The sequence below is a fragment of the Saccopteryx bilineata genome, chromosome 6 (assembly GCF_036850765.1).
Source record: "Saccopteryx bilineata isolate mSacBil1 chromosome 6, mSacBil1_pri_phased_curated, whole genome shotgun sequence".
Lineage (NCBI taxonomy): Eukaryota > Metazoa > Chordata > Mammalia > Chiroptera > Emballonuridae > Saccopteryx > Saccopteryx bilineata.
The window spans coordinates 135,754,341-135,768,200 of record NC_089495.1 but is presented as its reverse complement, the minus strand read 5'-3'; the positions used below and the strand labels follow the sequence as shown (position 1 = coordinate 135,768,200).

Sequence of the window (13,860 nt, the reverse complement as noted above, 5' to 3'; positions counted from 1 at the left end):
CGGCAGCCAGGGGCGCTGGAGCAGGACTGCCACCCACCTCCAGCCGGGCGCTCCCGCCTATGTTGACGCCACCCCGGAATTGTGACCGCGAGGGGCGGCTGAGCAGACAGGCTGAGGGGCATCAGAGAGCCCGGACAAGCGTGAGGGCAGCAGGAAGCCAGGACAGATGAGAGCGAGACAAAGCCCAGACAGGCGCGGGGGTGGAGGACCTGGGCAGGCGCGTAGGCGGCAGGGAGCCAGCGGGACAGGTGAGAGCAGCAGAGTTCGAGGAAGGGAAAGGGGGCAGAGGCTTCTACAAATGGGGCAGGAATGGGAGCTGCTGGGCATCCAAGTGTCCACAGGACACCCCACGACACTCAGTCCTCCTCCGTAGAAGCTGGGGGACCAGTGGGAACAGGGCACCGGCACCAGGGCTGTCCTCAAAGCTGAAACTGGGTGGTGCTGGAGGGTACTCAACCTTCCAGAGTCTCAGTACCCTTCTCTCAGCATCAGCAGCCAAAATGTCCCAGAATTCCTGGCGTGGGGTGGGCAGCGTGTTTTTTCCCCTGAAAAGAAGTGTCTGCACCTGTCCCGGCAGTGAGGATGACTTCAGGTGAGTGCGTAGTGCCAGGAAGGTGTACAACCAGGGGCGCCTCTATTGGGAGAAGAACAAGTCCAGCAACAGGTGTGCCTGGGAAAGTGGGTTCTGGTTCTGGATAAAGATATGCCAGCCCTTTGTGAGCTGGGACAAAGAATGATCTAGAAATACATGGTCCTGATGGGCATGAACAGACTTCTAAGGACAATAGGCAATGTCTTACCTGTTGGACTCACATGCAGAAAGTGCAGAATATTGACACTATGAATATCAACATCTTGTAGCATTAAAAATACGTTGTCCTGGCCCTGGCCAGGTGACTTGGGGAATAGAACGTCCTCCCAGTGTTAAGAGGTCAAGGGTTCCATCCCCCGTCAGGGCACGTACTAGAAGCAATCAGTGAGTGCACAACTAAATGGAACAACTAAGTAAAATGAGTTGATGCTTCTCTCTCTCTCTCTCTCTTTCTCTACCTCCCTTTTTCTCTTTCTCTCTCAGATCAATGGAAAATTTTAAAAAATAGAAATAAAATAAAAGATTAGTTACCCTTAAGCAAACACCCACCATCCACAGCCTACGGCCAATTCTTAAATCACCACACCCTTCATGGCAACATGGAATAACAGACGTCAACATGTGAGCGACCACTTTATTAAATCACCAGGAATTCTGTTGCTCTTAAAAAGATTAATTGCCAGAAACTTCTTAAGGGTTAGATGCCGCAAACACTTCCAAGGAAGAATGGGGCTGAGTGGTTATGTAACCAACATACATACAGCAGCTTTGGGTGGTGGGGGTCAAAGGTTGGCTCGGAACCCCGCCTTCACCAAAAACCTCATCATGGGTTTCTCCCGGGGCCGCAGGAGGCAGATGGAGCTGGGGAAGCCCTTGAGACGCAGGCGGCTGACGCCCCCATCCGGCGTGATGGTGAGCCTCGTGTGGGTGATGACGTCCTGGAGCTCCAGGGTAAGGCTGTCGAACACATGGCTTTCATCGGGGGACAGCTGCAAGAGAGGCAGGCGTAGGGGTCCTTGTAACAACCCGATGGGCTGACCTGCCCAGAGCAATCCATGGGTTTGGAATAAAGCACCTTAAAACATAAGTTACTCACTGGTACTAATTTGGCTAACCACAGAGATTTGCTGGCAGGGAAAGAATACCCAAGTAATGCTGACATGAACACCCAGGCCCCCAGGAGGGTTGTGGTGCTGAGGAGTTCATTAAGTAGACAATCTGATAAGAAAGGGAAGTGGACATGGTGTCTCCAGACACCACCTGCGGACATGGTGTCACCCACCCTTAGGTGGAAGCAGCTCTCACCCTCAACTCTGACCCACAGTGACTCCCTTCCTGGTCGGTCCAGAAAGACACTCTGGGAATATCTCTGTGCCACCCTCATGTGACACACTGTTACAGCTTTAAATAAGCTAAAAAGTTAATATAATGCGGAAACACTTCTCCATACTTATATTCTCTGCACATGATGGTGAACATCAAAATCTGACTGTTAGAGCCTGACCAGGAAGTGGCGCAGTGGATAGAGCGTCGGACTGGGATGCAGAGGACCCAGGTTCGAGACCCTGAGGTCACTAGCTTGAGCAGGGGCTCATCTGGTTTGAGCAAAAGCCTACCAACTTGAACCCAAGGACGCTGGGTCCAACAAGGGGTTACTCGCTCTGCTGAAGGCCCCGGTCAAGGCACATATGAGAAAGCAATCAATGAACAACTAAGGTGTTGCAATGCGCAATGAAAAACTAATGATTGATGCTTCTCATCTCTCTCCGTTCCTGTCTGTCTGTCCCTGTCTATCCCACTCTCTGACTCACTCTCTGTCTCTGTAAAAAATAATAAATAAATAAATAAATAAATAAAACATTTTTTAAAAATCTGACTGTTAGATACGCAGAAGTATGAAAAACAGGGCCCTTCTTTTTATGATGTCCCTGCACAGGTGAGACTATTAAAGGCTCATTTGTGTTACTGTTAAACTGAAGCCACACGGGATGGAGCCTTCTGATGGTGACCTTGCCGGACGAGGCCGGCCAGGAGCCCTTCCAGTCCTGCACCTGCGTGACTGGGAGCAGCGCTTTCCACCGGTGGGCAGGAAGGTCCCACTTGTGCCTGATCATGTCTTCCTCCTCCTGCATCGTCAGGATACAACCATCCAGGCTGCAGCTGGCTGGAGAGTTGCCTATGGGAACAGGGCAAAGAGTGACTTTCTCCATGCTGTCTGCCACTCAGCAAAGTTTGGTTTATGAAACAGCAGACGTGTTAAATCGGACCCTCGAACCCAGCAAACAACAAGTCACTGTTTGCTCTGGGAAGCAGCAAAAGTACGAGGCCTAAGAGAGAAGGGGCGTCCCAGCGTGGGATGGAGCCAGGTTGCCCCTCCCCCCAAATAGGTGGTGTGTTTTGTGGAGGACTGAGCAGTGGCTGACATGGTCCTGGGCTGTGCATCCAAGTGTGGAGCAGTGGCCCTGAGTTGGAAGGGGACTGTATTTGATAAGCTTCCTAGACTGCGGTTACTTCCTTGCCATCGTGCTGTGTGGCTCTTCTGAATTGACGTAGCTGGGAAATCTTTTCCTTGTGGCAGCGTATTTCGGAATGGAACACTAATGGAGAAATGCTAACATCAGTTAACCAGTGCTTAGCACCGATCAAACACATGGGTTCAAAGGATTCCTACGTGTTCTCTGCGTGCTGAGTTTCTCCTCTCTCTGGAATGTCGTCTGAGTCGTGTGCCCAGTGTGGTAGAGGACCTTGATGGAAGGACCCTGCCCTCTGTGAGCACTCCTAGAGGGTTCCTAGACTTTTAAGACTCACAGAGGAGGGGTTTCTGACAAGAAGCCTGATAAAAGAGGCATTGTCCTCATGCTCCCAGGTGACTCATCTCTTAAAATAGTGGTCTCCACAGTGGGCAAGCACACCCCTGAGACACGTATGCAAACCCAGAGGATGCAGGAGAAAAACATCAGAGCGATGATTTTTGTTTCTGTAATGTGCACACCTGCACATGTGTATACACATACTAAGTTTTGCACGTTTGGCGTGAGTGGACTCTGCACGCTCCCTGGAACCCATGACGGTTGTGTTGTGATGGGGACAGGCTAAGGTGGTACCAGTGGTGTACAGGTAAAATACACTGCAGTTTACAGTGCCCGGTTTTGTGGATTTCCTCTTCCTCACTTGGTCTTGACTAAACTGTCCCTAAAAAATATAAACAAGCGACTTGAAACTATTTGTGCAGAGAGCCATGAACTGGTCACTACTGAAAACACAAGCATCCACACACAAGAGCTGACATCTCTCCTAACCCTCTGTCTCAGACCTTCCTCTGTCAAAACAGCCGTGTTGACATTGGAAACAAGGGTCGGACAATTAGGCTACAACACAGTCTTCCATATTGAAGAAAGAAATTGGAGAAGACACAAACACATGGAAGGATAGACTGTGCTTGTGAGTGGGAAAGATGAATACTGTTAAAATTATCATACTACCCAAAGCAACTCACAGATTCAATACACAATTCCTATCAAAAGACCAGCCAGTCTTCTCAGAACAAATAAAATAAATAAGCCTAAAATGCACATGGAATGACAGAAGACCTTACCTAGCCACAGGATTCTGAGAAAGAAGATCAACATTGAAGGTACCTATGCTGCCTGTCATCAAAACAGCAGAGTACTGACACAGAAATAAACACACAGATCAATGAAACAGAATGGAGAGCCAACGATAAGTCGATGCCTATATGGACAATTAATATATGCAAAGGAGGTAAAAAATATACAATGGGGTAAAGACGATCTCTTCAACGAGTGTTGGGAAGATTGGACAAATACTTGGAAGAAAAGAAAGTGCACTACTCTCTTACACCATATATAAAAATGAATTCAAAATAGGTTGAAGACCTAAATGTAAGGTCTGAAAACATAAAACTCTCAGAAGAAAACATAGGAAGTCAACTATCTGACATCAGTCTGAGTGATATCTTTGGATATAACCCCTCAAGCAAGGGAAACATAAGAAAAAATGAACAAATGAGACTCCATCAAACTAAAAAGCTTCTGCACAGTGAAAGAAACCTTCAACACAATGAAAAGGCAACCTACTGAATGGGAGAATATATTTGCAAATGATACACTGAATAGCGGGTTGATATTCAACATATATAAGAAACTCATACAACTTATAACAAAAAAAAATTCACAATCCAATTGAAAAAAGGGCGGAGGACATCAAAAGATATTTTGCCGCAGAAGACACACAAATGGCCAAGAGACATAAGGAAGATAGTCCACGTCACAAATCATCAGAGAAATGCCAATTAAAACCACCATAAGATATCACCTCACACCTGTCAGAATGGTTATTATCAAAAAGTCAACAATAAAAGGTGCTGGCAAGAATGTAGAGAAAAGGGAGCCCTTGATGCACTCTTGGTGGTGGAACTGCAAACCGATGCAGCCCCTGTGGAAAACAGGATGGAGAGTCCTCAAAACATGAAACAGAGATGTACCATATAACCCAGCAATTTCACCTCTGGGTATTTATCCAAAGAAAATGAGCACACCAATTTAAAAAAAAAAAAATACATGCACCCTTATGTTCATTGTCGCATTATTTACAATAGCCACGATACGGAAGCAACCTAAATGCCCTTCAGTCTAGCAGTGGATATAGAAGATGCAGTACTTTTACACAATGGAATATTACACAGCCATAAAAAGAATGAAATCTTGCCATATACCTGGATGGAGCTAGAGGGTATAATGCTGAGTGAAAGAAGTCAGGCAGAAAAAGACAAATATATAATTTCACTTATACGTGGACTCTAAAAACAAAAACAAGACAGAAACAGACTCACAGAAATAGAGACCAAAGAGATGGTTACCAGAAGGGAGGGGACAGGGGATGGGTAAAAGAAGAAGGGGAATATAGTCAACAGTATTGTGATAAGTTTACATGGTGACAGGTGATTAGGAAAATTAGAGGGACGATCACATTGTTAGGCATAAAAATGTCAAATCACTAAACTTTACACCTGAAACTAATATAATCAATAGATTGCATAAAAACAGTACTTAAAAATAAATTTTTAAAAAGCCTTATGCCCAGAATTGATACCAATAATAATAATAATAACAGCTTTCCAAAAACTAGTACAATCAAGACTTCTTGACATCATTAACTTTCATCCATTACCATTGAAGGTGGATCTCTTCTTAAGTATATATGGGGCATTGATATAATTAACAATTAAGTGAAGACATTTATAAATCAGACATCCAAAATATGAATATAAACTGCCACCATTTATTCAGAGACGACTAAAAAATCATGAGACAGTACTCATCAAAATTTCAACTAGAAAATATAAAAGTTGAATAACCTATTCTGAATGTTTAAAAATAATGGCACATAAATATATTTTATAAAAGGAAGAATAGAATATCAGGGGTGCTTGTTTAAATATATATATATATATATATATATATATATATATATTACCGTGGAAGTAAACAATTTTTTAAATGGGTGGCTAAGTGGATAAAAGATTGTCCCAGTACACTGAGGTCATGGCTTTGATCCCCAGTCAGGGCACATATGAGAAGCAGCCAGTGAGTGCACAATTAAATGGAACAACTAAGTGGAACAACAAGTTGATGCTTCTCTCCCTCTCTCTCCCTCAAAACAATGGAAAATTTAAAAAATAAAATGAAAACATGTAGCTCCCTTGCCCTAAAAATCTACCTGGAGGAGTAATGGTCACCCCAACCAATCCACTTAGGATCCCTCCCTATAGGAAGATGCCTCCACCCCATTCTTGTCATGACCTAACCACAGAGTGCTTCCTAAGGCTCTTTCCAAATGGGATTTGGAGCCCTAGGGTAGAGAGCCTTAAAGCATCGTAGAATCTCCTGTGTTTGGAGTCATGAAGCTCAGCTCTGACATTTCACAAAGGAGGAAACCAGCATACCAAGAGTTAGAGTAACCTACTCAGAGTCACACCACTGGCTGGCTGGTTGGCTGGCTGGTGAGTGGAAAAGCCAAGCCCAGAGTCCACTGTCCTGAGCTCCACCACCCACCACCCATAGGACACATCATCATCTTTGTAACCAGGATGCCAACTAAAACGCATCTCCTCCTGACTGAACAGGTACCTTTAAAATAGGTTGTATCGATTTCGATTTTGGTTATCACTCCAGGATGTGCCAGTCGGAACATGGCCCATTCACAGCCGGGAACGAGGAGGGTGCCGTCCTCACTGTTCTGGAATTCAAGAGGAAACGCGTGAGCTTGCTGCTGGTGGTCATTCGAGAAGCCAGCAGTGAAACATGTTGGCGTGCGCTTACGTCACTTCTTTGCTGCCTTACTGTGAGCGTGTGTTCTGTGACCCAGTGCGTAAGTTAACTTTTTGTGCCGGTTGCCTCTCTGGCTTTGTTCCTCCCCTGCTGCATGCCGACTTGTGAGTTTAGTATTGGGCAGTTGGCAGGTTTTTACAAATTTCTCGTATGATTATCTACATCAATTATAAATCCATGTGCAATGTGACACACAACAGGGTCTTTATCTAACCCAGCCCATATTATAGGTCCTCTGATCCGTTTGTTTTCAACCATAAGGTCATGTCTATTCATGTCTATGATCCCACACTTAAGCTGGTGAGCCCGCACTCAAGCTGGCAACCTCAGGGTTTCGAACCTGGGTTCTCAGCATCCCAGGTTGATGCTCTATCCACTGCGCCACTGCCTGGTCAGGCTAAACCAGTTTTTTTTTTCTTCAGATCAATCAATGCATTTATATCAGTCAATTGTAGATCCTCTTGTTTCTTTATTAAAGAAAGAGAGAGAGACTCAACAGAGCATTTGAGTTGCTGCTGATGACCCACAAGTTGGACTGGCTGGGTCTTTGCCCCGATCCTATAACGAAGCCATAGGGAAGTTTGGAAAACGTAGAGAAGTGATAAAGCTTTTAGAACAATGCATAAGAGGTTTCTAAATAAGAGTTTCTTCCTGGCCTGGTGGCTCAGGTGGTTAGAGCGTCATCCCAACATGCCAAGGTTGTGGGTTCCACGCCCCGGTCAGGGCACGTGAAGGAGCAACCAATGAATGCATAGATAAGTAGAACAACAAATCAATGTTCCTCTTTTCCTCTCCCCAAAATCAGTAATAAAATAAAATCGTTTTCTTGATGTAAAATGAAAACTGTCACTTTTCAGAAATCTATAAATGGGGATGGTCCTCAGCTTCTTACCTCCAGGATGGGTGGCCGGTCGGGCCTCCTCGCTGTCTCCCAGCCATCCTCTGCCGACTTCGGCTGGCCTACTCCTGCGGGAAAGAGCATCACTGAATGGGACAAACATGATTTTATCTTAAACGTGAGGACGGGCTTGTTCATAGGTGTCATTCCCTCACAGGTCCCATACACCTGAGCACAGCTGCCTACGTTATTTTCATTGAGTTTAACGGTTCAGCAAAGTCACACACAGCCGTAGGGCTAGCAAATTGTACTTCTCCTGTTATGCTGACTGCTTAACCCAAAATTACGAAGGAAAATCACTGTTGACTTCCTTCATATCATAAAGGCATCAAGTCCTACACATGGACAAATAATCTCATCCACATCCATGCTTTGAGATGAGCTCCTCCCTACCATAATGAGGACTTTAATGCTGGTGCCAGACACCCCAATAAAAGCCATGTTCTTGAGCACTGTCTCACCTATTATTTTGTTTGGGTGCCCAAAATACGCATTGCTGAATCCTACACAGGCACCCCCGCAAGTGATGGCCGCCAGGTCTATTGGCTCTTTGGGGTCCGTGGCAGCCCAGTCTTTGTGTCCAATACCATATACCCGAAGACGTGCAATCCCACCATCTGGAAAGAGAAGGTGCCTTGATTATTGTTTCGTGGGAAAAGTAGCCCTGTGGGGATTGTAAGCTACAAAAGCCCTTCCCATTTGCGGGCTCTGTCTTTCATTTGCACTAAGCGCACGCCCTGGGGCCTTTGCCCCTGCCAGGTCCTCGTCTTGAAACAACTTCCTAGGCTCTCCCAAAGCAAACTGGTTGTTCTGGGATCCCACCTCAAGTGTCACGGCCTCGGAAAGTCTCCCTCTCCTCACTCTCTAACGTCACCTCCTCCTCAACTCCACCCGCCCCCTCCCTGCCTGACTCCCCAGGTTAAGTTTATCACCACCCCTCGCATTTTTACTCCACAGTCTAATCACAGCCTAAAGTTATCTCTTTTTTTATTTACGTCCCTGCTAATACGTCTCCTCCTAAAAACCAGAATATAAACTCTTTGAGGTCATATTATCAATAGCTGCCTCTCTTGTTCCCTTCTGATTCACCTGTGCCTAGAAACCATTGTGGCACAAAACAGGTGTGCATTTTCTTATTGAATTAATAACTCTAGGAAAAGTCAAAAAGCAATTGAGAAATTCACTATAGATAGGATGTTTGCTGCCAGACGTTAGCATTGCTGAATTCCACACAAACTTGAACAAAAGCTGGATGTTTTTATTTTCACAGAGTTATGTGGCCTAGTGATGCAGATGAGAAAATAAAAGGTGATGTTTACAAAATCAAATCACAGTAGCCCGAGTTTAGTTCTGTAGCAGAAAGTGGCTACTAACAACAACTCACATACATCATCTGGTTTAGACCAAGTGAACTTTTTTTACATCTTTGGTTATGACTTCCAGGAAGGTAAGAGCCAAGCTATAGATAGATATAGATATAGATAGATATAGATAGATATAGATATAGATGATATAGATATAGATATAGATATAGATATAGATATAGATATAGATATAGATATAGATATAGATATATATATATAGAGAGAGAGAGAGAGAAAGAGAAAGAGAGATACACACACACATATGTATCTATAAACTCAAAATCATTATTAGTGACCATCACTTCAAAGAAACCTAAATGGAATTGGACTGGTGCATGAAGCAACTTCTTCCCAGGGCACTGTTGAAAGAAAAGAGAGCAATCATGATGGCAATTGGTGGAGCTAATTGTGCGAGTTAGGGAAAGAGATAATCAGAGAGAGTTCAAACAAAACTGTCATCTCAGGGTCACTGTAGGCACCAAGGACACATGTCCCTAAGGAGCAGCATCAAAAGGCTCTCACTGTGAAGGTGAGACAGGTTCTGCTAATGCAACACGGCCACTAGCCAACATGAACTCATCTGGAAAGGTGAGTGTGTAATTCTCCTATGGACGGTCGGTGTACACGCATATTTCCTCTCCTCTTAAGTGCTTTAAAAAGCAGTAGTATAACATAATATGTGTGCCACATATTGATGGGGTCATAATACATAGACATGTCATCTACATGTAATATATTCACCAGTGACAAACAGGACCAAAAGGGTTGTTGGGAGCATGGCTGTATTGGGCTGAGGAAACAGCCCAATGGAAACTCAAAACTACAGAACAAATGGAGAAAACCAGAATTGATAATGAAGGTTCATATAACAAACCTTAAATAAATATGAAATATAGACTTGCTCTCTTGTATGCTCTCAGCTGCTTCAGAAGATATAAAATTATATAAATAACTGTGACAATGTATCGTTGGGTTTAACATTTATAGATGTACTTTGGGTAACAAGGAAGCCACTAAAAAGGGGGAAAGGAAGAAAAGCTATAAAAGAGTATATCCCTAAAAGATAAAAAAAGTAAAATAGTAAAAAAAAATCATTAAAGAAATAAAAATGCTAAAATAAACCCGTGTGTCTATTAGTCAACTAATGTTTGACAAGTGGCCAAAGTCAGTCTGTTGGGAATTAAGAGCCTTTTCCACAATAGTTCTCAGACAGCAGATCTCCACATGCAAAAGGATGAGATTGATCCTTACCTCACAGCATAGACAATAAATTAACTCAAAATTGAGCAAAGACCTAAATCTAGAAGCTAACCTGATAAAGTCTTAAAAGAAAAACATAAGGATTTTCTTCATGATCTCAGATTTGACAGTGATTTCCTGGGTATGACCCCAAAAGCATGAGCAACAAAAGAAAATAAAAGCACATAGTTCAACATCAAAATTAAGAATCATTGTTTCAAATGACACTACTAAAAAAGTGAAAAGACATCCAACAGAATAGGAGAAAATATTTTGCAAATTATATATCTGGTAAAGGGTTTGGTTTTAGAATCCACAGAGAGCTGTTATAACTCAATCATAAAAGATGAAACCTCAATTGAAAAATGGGCAGAAGCTCTGGCTAGACATTTTCTCAAAGCAAACATACAAATGACCAATTAAGCAGCCAGAAGGTGGTCAACATAATTAGCCAGCAGAGAAATGCAAATCAAAATTACACACTTCATATCCTCTAGAATGGCTGCAATCAGAAGTCAGATGATAATAAGTGTTGGCAAGGATGTGGAGAAATGGGAGCCCTCACACCCTGCTGGTGGGGATGTAAATGGTGCAGCCACTTTGGAAATCAGTCTGATAGTTCCTCAAACAATTAAAAACAGAGTTATCAGCCTGACCAGGCAGTGGCACAGTGGATAGAACATTGGACTAGTATGCAGAGGACCCAGGTTCAAAATCCGAAGGTCACTAACTTGAGCAAGGGGTCACTTGGTCTGCTGTAGCCCCCTAGACAAGGCAAATATGAGAAAGCAATCAATGAACAACTAAGGTGCCGCAACGAAGAATTGATGCTTCTTATGTCTCTCCCTTCCTGTCTGTCTGTCCTTATCTCTCTCTCTCTCTCTCTCTCTCTCCCTGTCATTAAAAAAAAAAAGTTATCATATGATCCAGCAGTCCAAATCCCAGGTATATACCCAAATGAAAACATATGTCCACACAGAATCTTGTACAAGAATACATAAAGCAGCGTTATTCGTAAGTAATGAGTAGACAACAGATGGAAACCATCCCAAGTCTGTCAGGTGATGGGTGGATAAACCATGTGGTCCATCCATACAATGAAGTTTTATTCAGCCATAAAAAGGAATAGAAGGCAGACATAGGCTAAGCATGATGGGCCTTGATGACATCATGCTGAGTGGAAGAAGCCAGTCACAACCGTGTAAATGAAATGTCCAGAATAGTCCAACTGTCAAGACAGAAAGCAAATTAATGGTAACTTGGAGCTGGGAGCAATAAGGGTTGATAGCAAACAGGTAATGGGATTTCTTTTTGAGGTGATAAAAGTGTCCTGAAGTTGACTATGGTTGAGTGTTACACAGATACTATGTATTTATTCAGGCTTTCAACCACATACTATAAACCATTGACGGGTGCAGTCTAAACAGGTAAATTGGGTGGTATGCGAATTACAACAAAGCCATTATAAAGTAAAATTAAAGGAGGGTCTTGTGTACATATCACCTCATGCGCTGATATACCTGTGAAAGACAAGTTCTTAGGCGATGTCTTAGCCTCATCACATACTAATTTACTTGGTCGTTTTTGATAATTCTCTATGGACTGGTGGGTTAAAAAAAGAATTGTCACAGGGAACACAAAGAACAAACTTGAACCCTAAAGTGCTGGAGATGTCAGTGGCCACAAGAGAAATGGTGATTACATTTTATATCTCTAAATATGCCAACATTAAGCAAAGAAACCAAAGAAAGGACCCAAGGAGATGAGTCCATCCCATATTTACCTGGGAAAACGTTGAGTCTTATGTGAGTCCATCTGTGCTGGGAACTGATGAGAAAATAATTGTGGCTGGAAGCAGGGTTTTCTGGTTTAAGGTCTGTCATGGGAACCAAGTGATCCCAGTCGTTGGACTTCAGCTGGCAATAAATATTAAAATGTCAGCAACAGCTGCAGGGAACAATAAATTCTCTTATCCTAGTGCCCAGATAGGGCTGGCAAGGTGGAAGTACTCTAACAAGGGATGCCGCCTGGAACACTTCAATAGAATAGTGATAAAGATCAGGTTTAAAGAGCAGCATGAGGGCCCTGGTTGTTTTCATCCTGATCAAAACAGCCACCAGTTTGCTCAGTGGTAAAGCAACGGCCCAGCATGTAGAAGCCCCAGGTTCAATTCCTGATTGGAGCACACAGAAGCACCCATCTGCTTCTCCACCCTTCCCCCTCTCACTTCTCTCTCTCTGTCTCTCTCTCTCTCTCTCTCTCTCTCTTTCTCTCTCTCTCTTCCTCTCCCACAACCATGACTCGGTTGGAGCAAGTTGGCCCTGGGCACTGAGGATGGCTCTGTGGCTTCCATCTCAGGCACTAAGAATAGCTCAGTTGCTGAGCAACAGAGCAGTGGCCCCATATGGGCAGGGCATCGCCCCCTAGAAGGTTTGCTGGTGGATCCTGGTCAGGGTGCATGTAAGAATCTGTCTCTGCCTCCCCTCCTCTCATTGAATTAAAAAAAAAAAAAAACAACCACTGGGTGAGAGTGGTGGGCAGTGGGCAGGGAGAGTTGAGGTGAAGAACCAGATCTGAGATCCTTCCAAATGTCTCTACCTTAAGCATTCCTCAAAAGGAGACACCAGATGGCAACATGAACATTCAAGTAAGAGCTAGGGCTGTTCCCTTGGACCAAGAGATCTGGGGTAACCAGGCTGACCTGGACCCTGCTCCAAGTTTCTTTAGACCAGGACTTCCCTGGAGGCAGAACCATCTGCCCTATTAGTTACTTCCTAGTCTGTTACAGGTCAACACTTTTGTAAAACACAATATGAATTCATTACCAGACAAATAGCATAAAAAAAAACATGAATGTACCAAAACACAACCCCAGATTGTTTATTAAATTCATCAGGTGTGGGGGCAGGTCCTTCCAATGGCCCCCGTGGTGATTCTATCACTCAGCTTCCTTCCCAGCCTGCCTCGTGCCAGGGCTGGGCTGGGCCAGAGCAGCCCAAGATGGCCGACTTGGAGGATCGGGTGTCAGATGAGGAGAAAATGATTCTGGATCACCTGTAGCTCCAAGAAGGTTGCTGAGGGCCAGTCAAAAGTGGTGACTCCCACTGGTCTTTGCCAGTTTCCGGCCTGGGAGGTCCAGGGCTGGTACATCCAGTGGCCAGATACGGAGAGCATCAGCTCAAGACCTAACAACCATAGTTAGAGTGGTATCTTAAAGAAAGGCTCCTCACACCTGACCCAGCTAAGGCATAGAAAACATTGTCACAAACAGCAAAAAGAGCAGTAGCAGCAGACAAGTAGTCCACAATGGATTACAAACAGCTGAAGCCATCCCAGGAAGATTTAGAAATTACACAACTAAAAGCTGGAGTCAGACAACACCAACCCTATACTCAGCTATACAAACAACATATTTGA

The 13,860-nt window shown here is 44.0% G+C and overlaps 1 protein-coding gene across 1 annotated transcript in view; it reads right to left on the bottom strand.

The window, feature by feature from the left end:
- Positions 1-1,374: 1,374 nt before the first annotated feature.
- ALLC (allantoicase) overlaps positions 1,375-13,860 on the bottom strand; it is a 31,791-nt gene continuing 19,305 nt past the window's right edge. The window contains exons 7-12 of the mRNA XM_066236271.1: positions 12,227-12,359; positions 8,302-8,457; positions 7,835-7,908; positions 6,742-6,850; positions 2,644-2,768; positions 1,375-1,581 (exon numbers count right to left, since the gene is read on the bottom strand). Of these exons, the coding sequence (XP_066092368.1) occupies positions 1,375-1,581; positions 2,644-2,768; positions 6,742-6,850; positions 7,835-7,908; positions 8,302-8,457; positions 12,227-12,359 (804 nt within the window). The remainder of the gene's footprint in view (positions 1,582-2,643; positions 2,769-6,741; positions 6,851-7,834; positions 7,909-8,301; positions 8,458-12,226; positions 12,360-13,860) is intronic.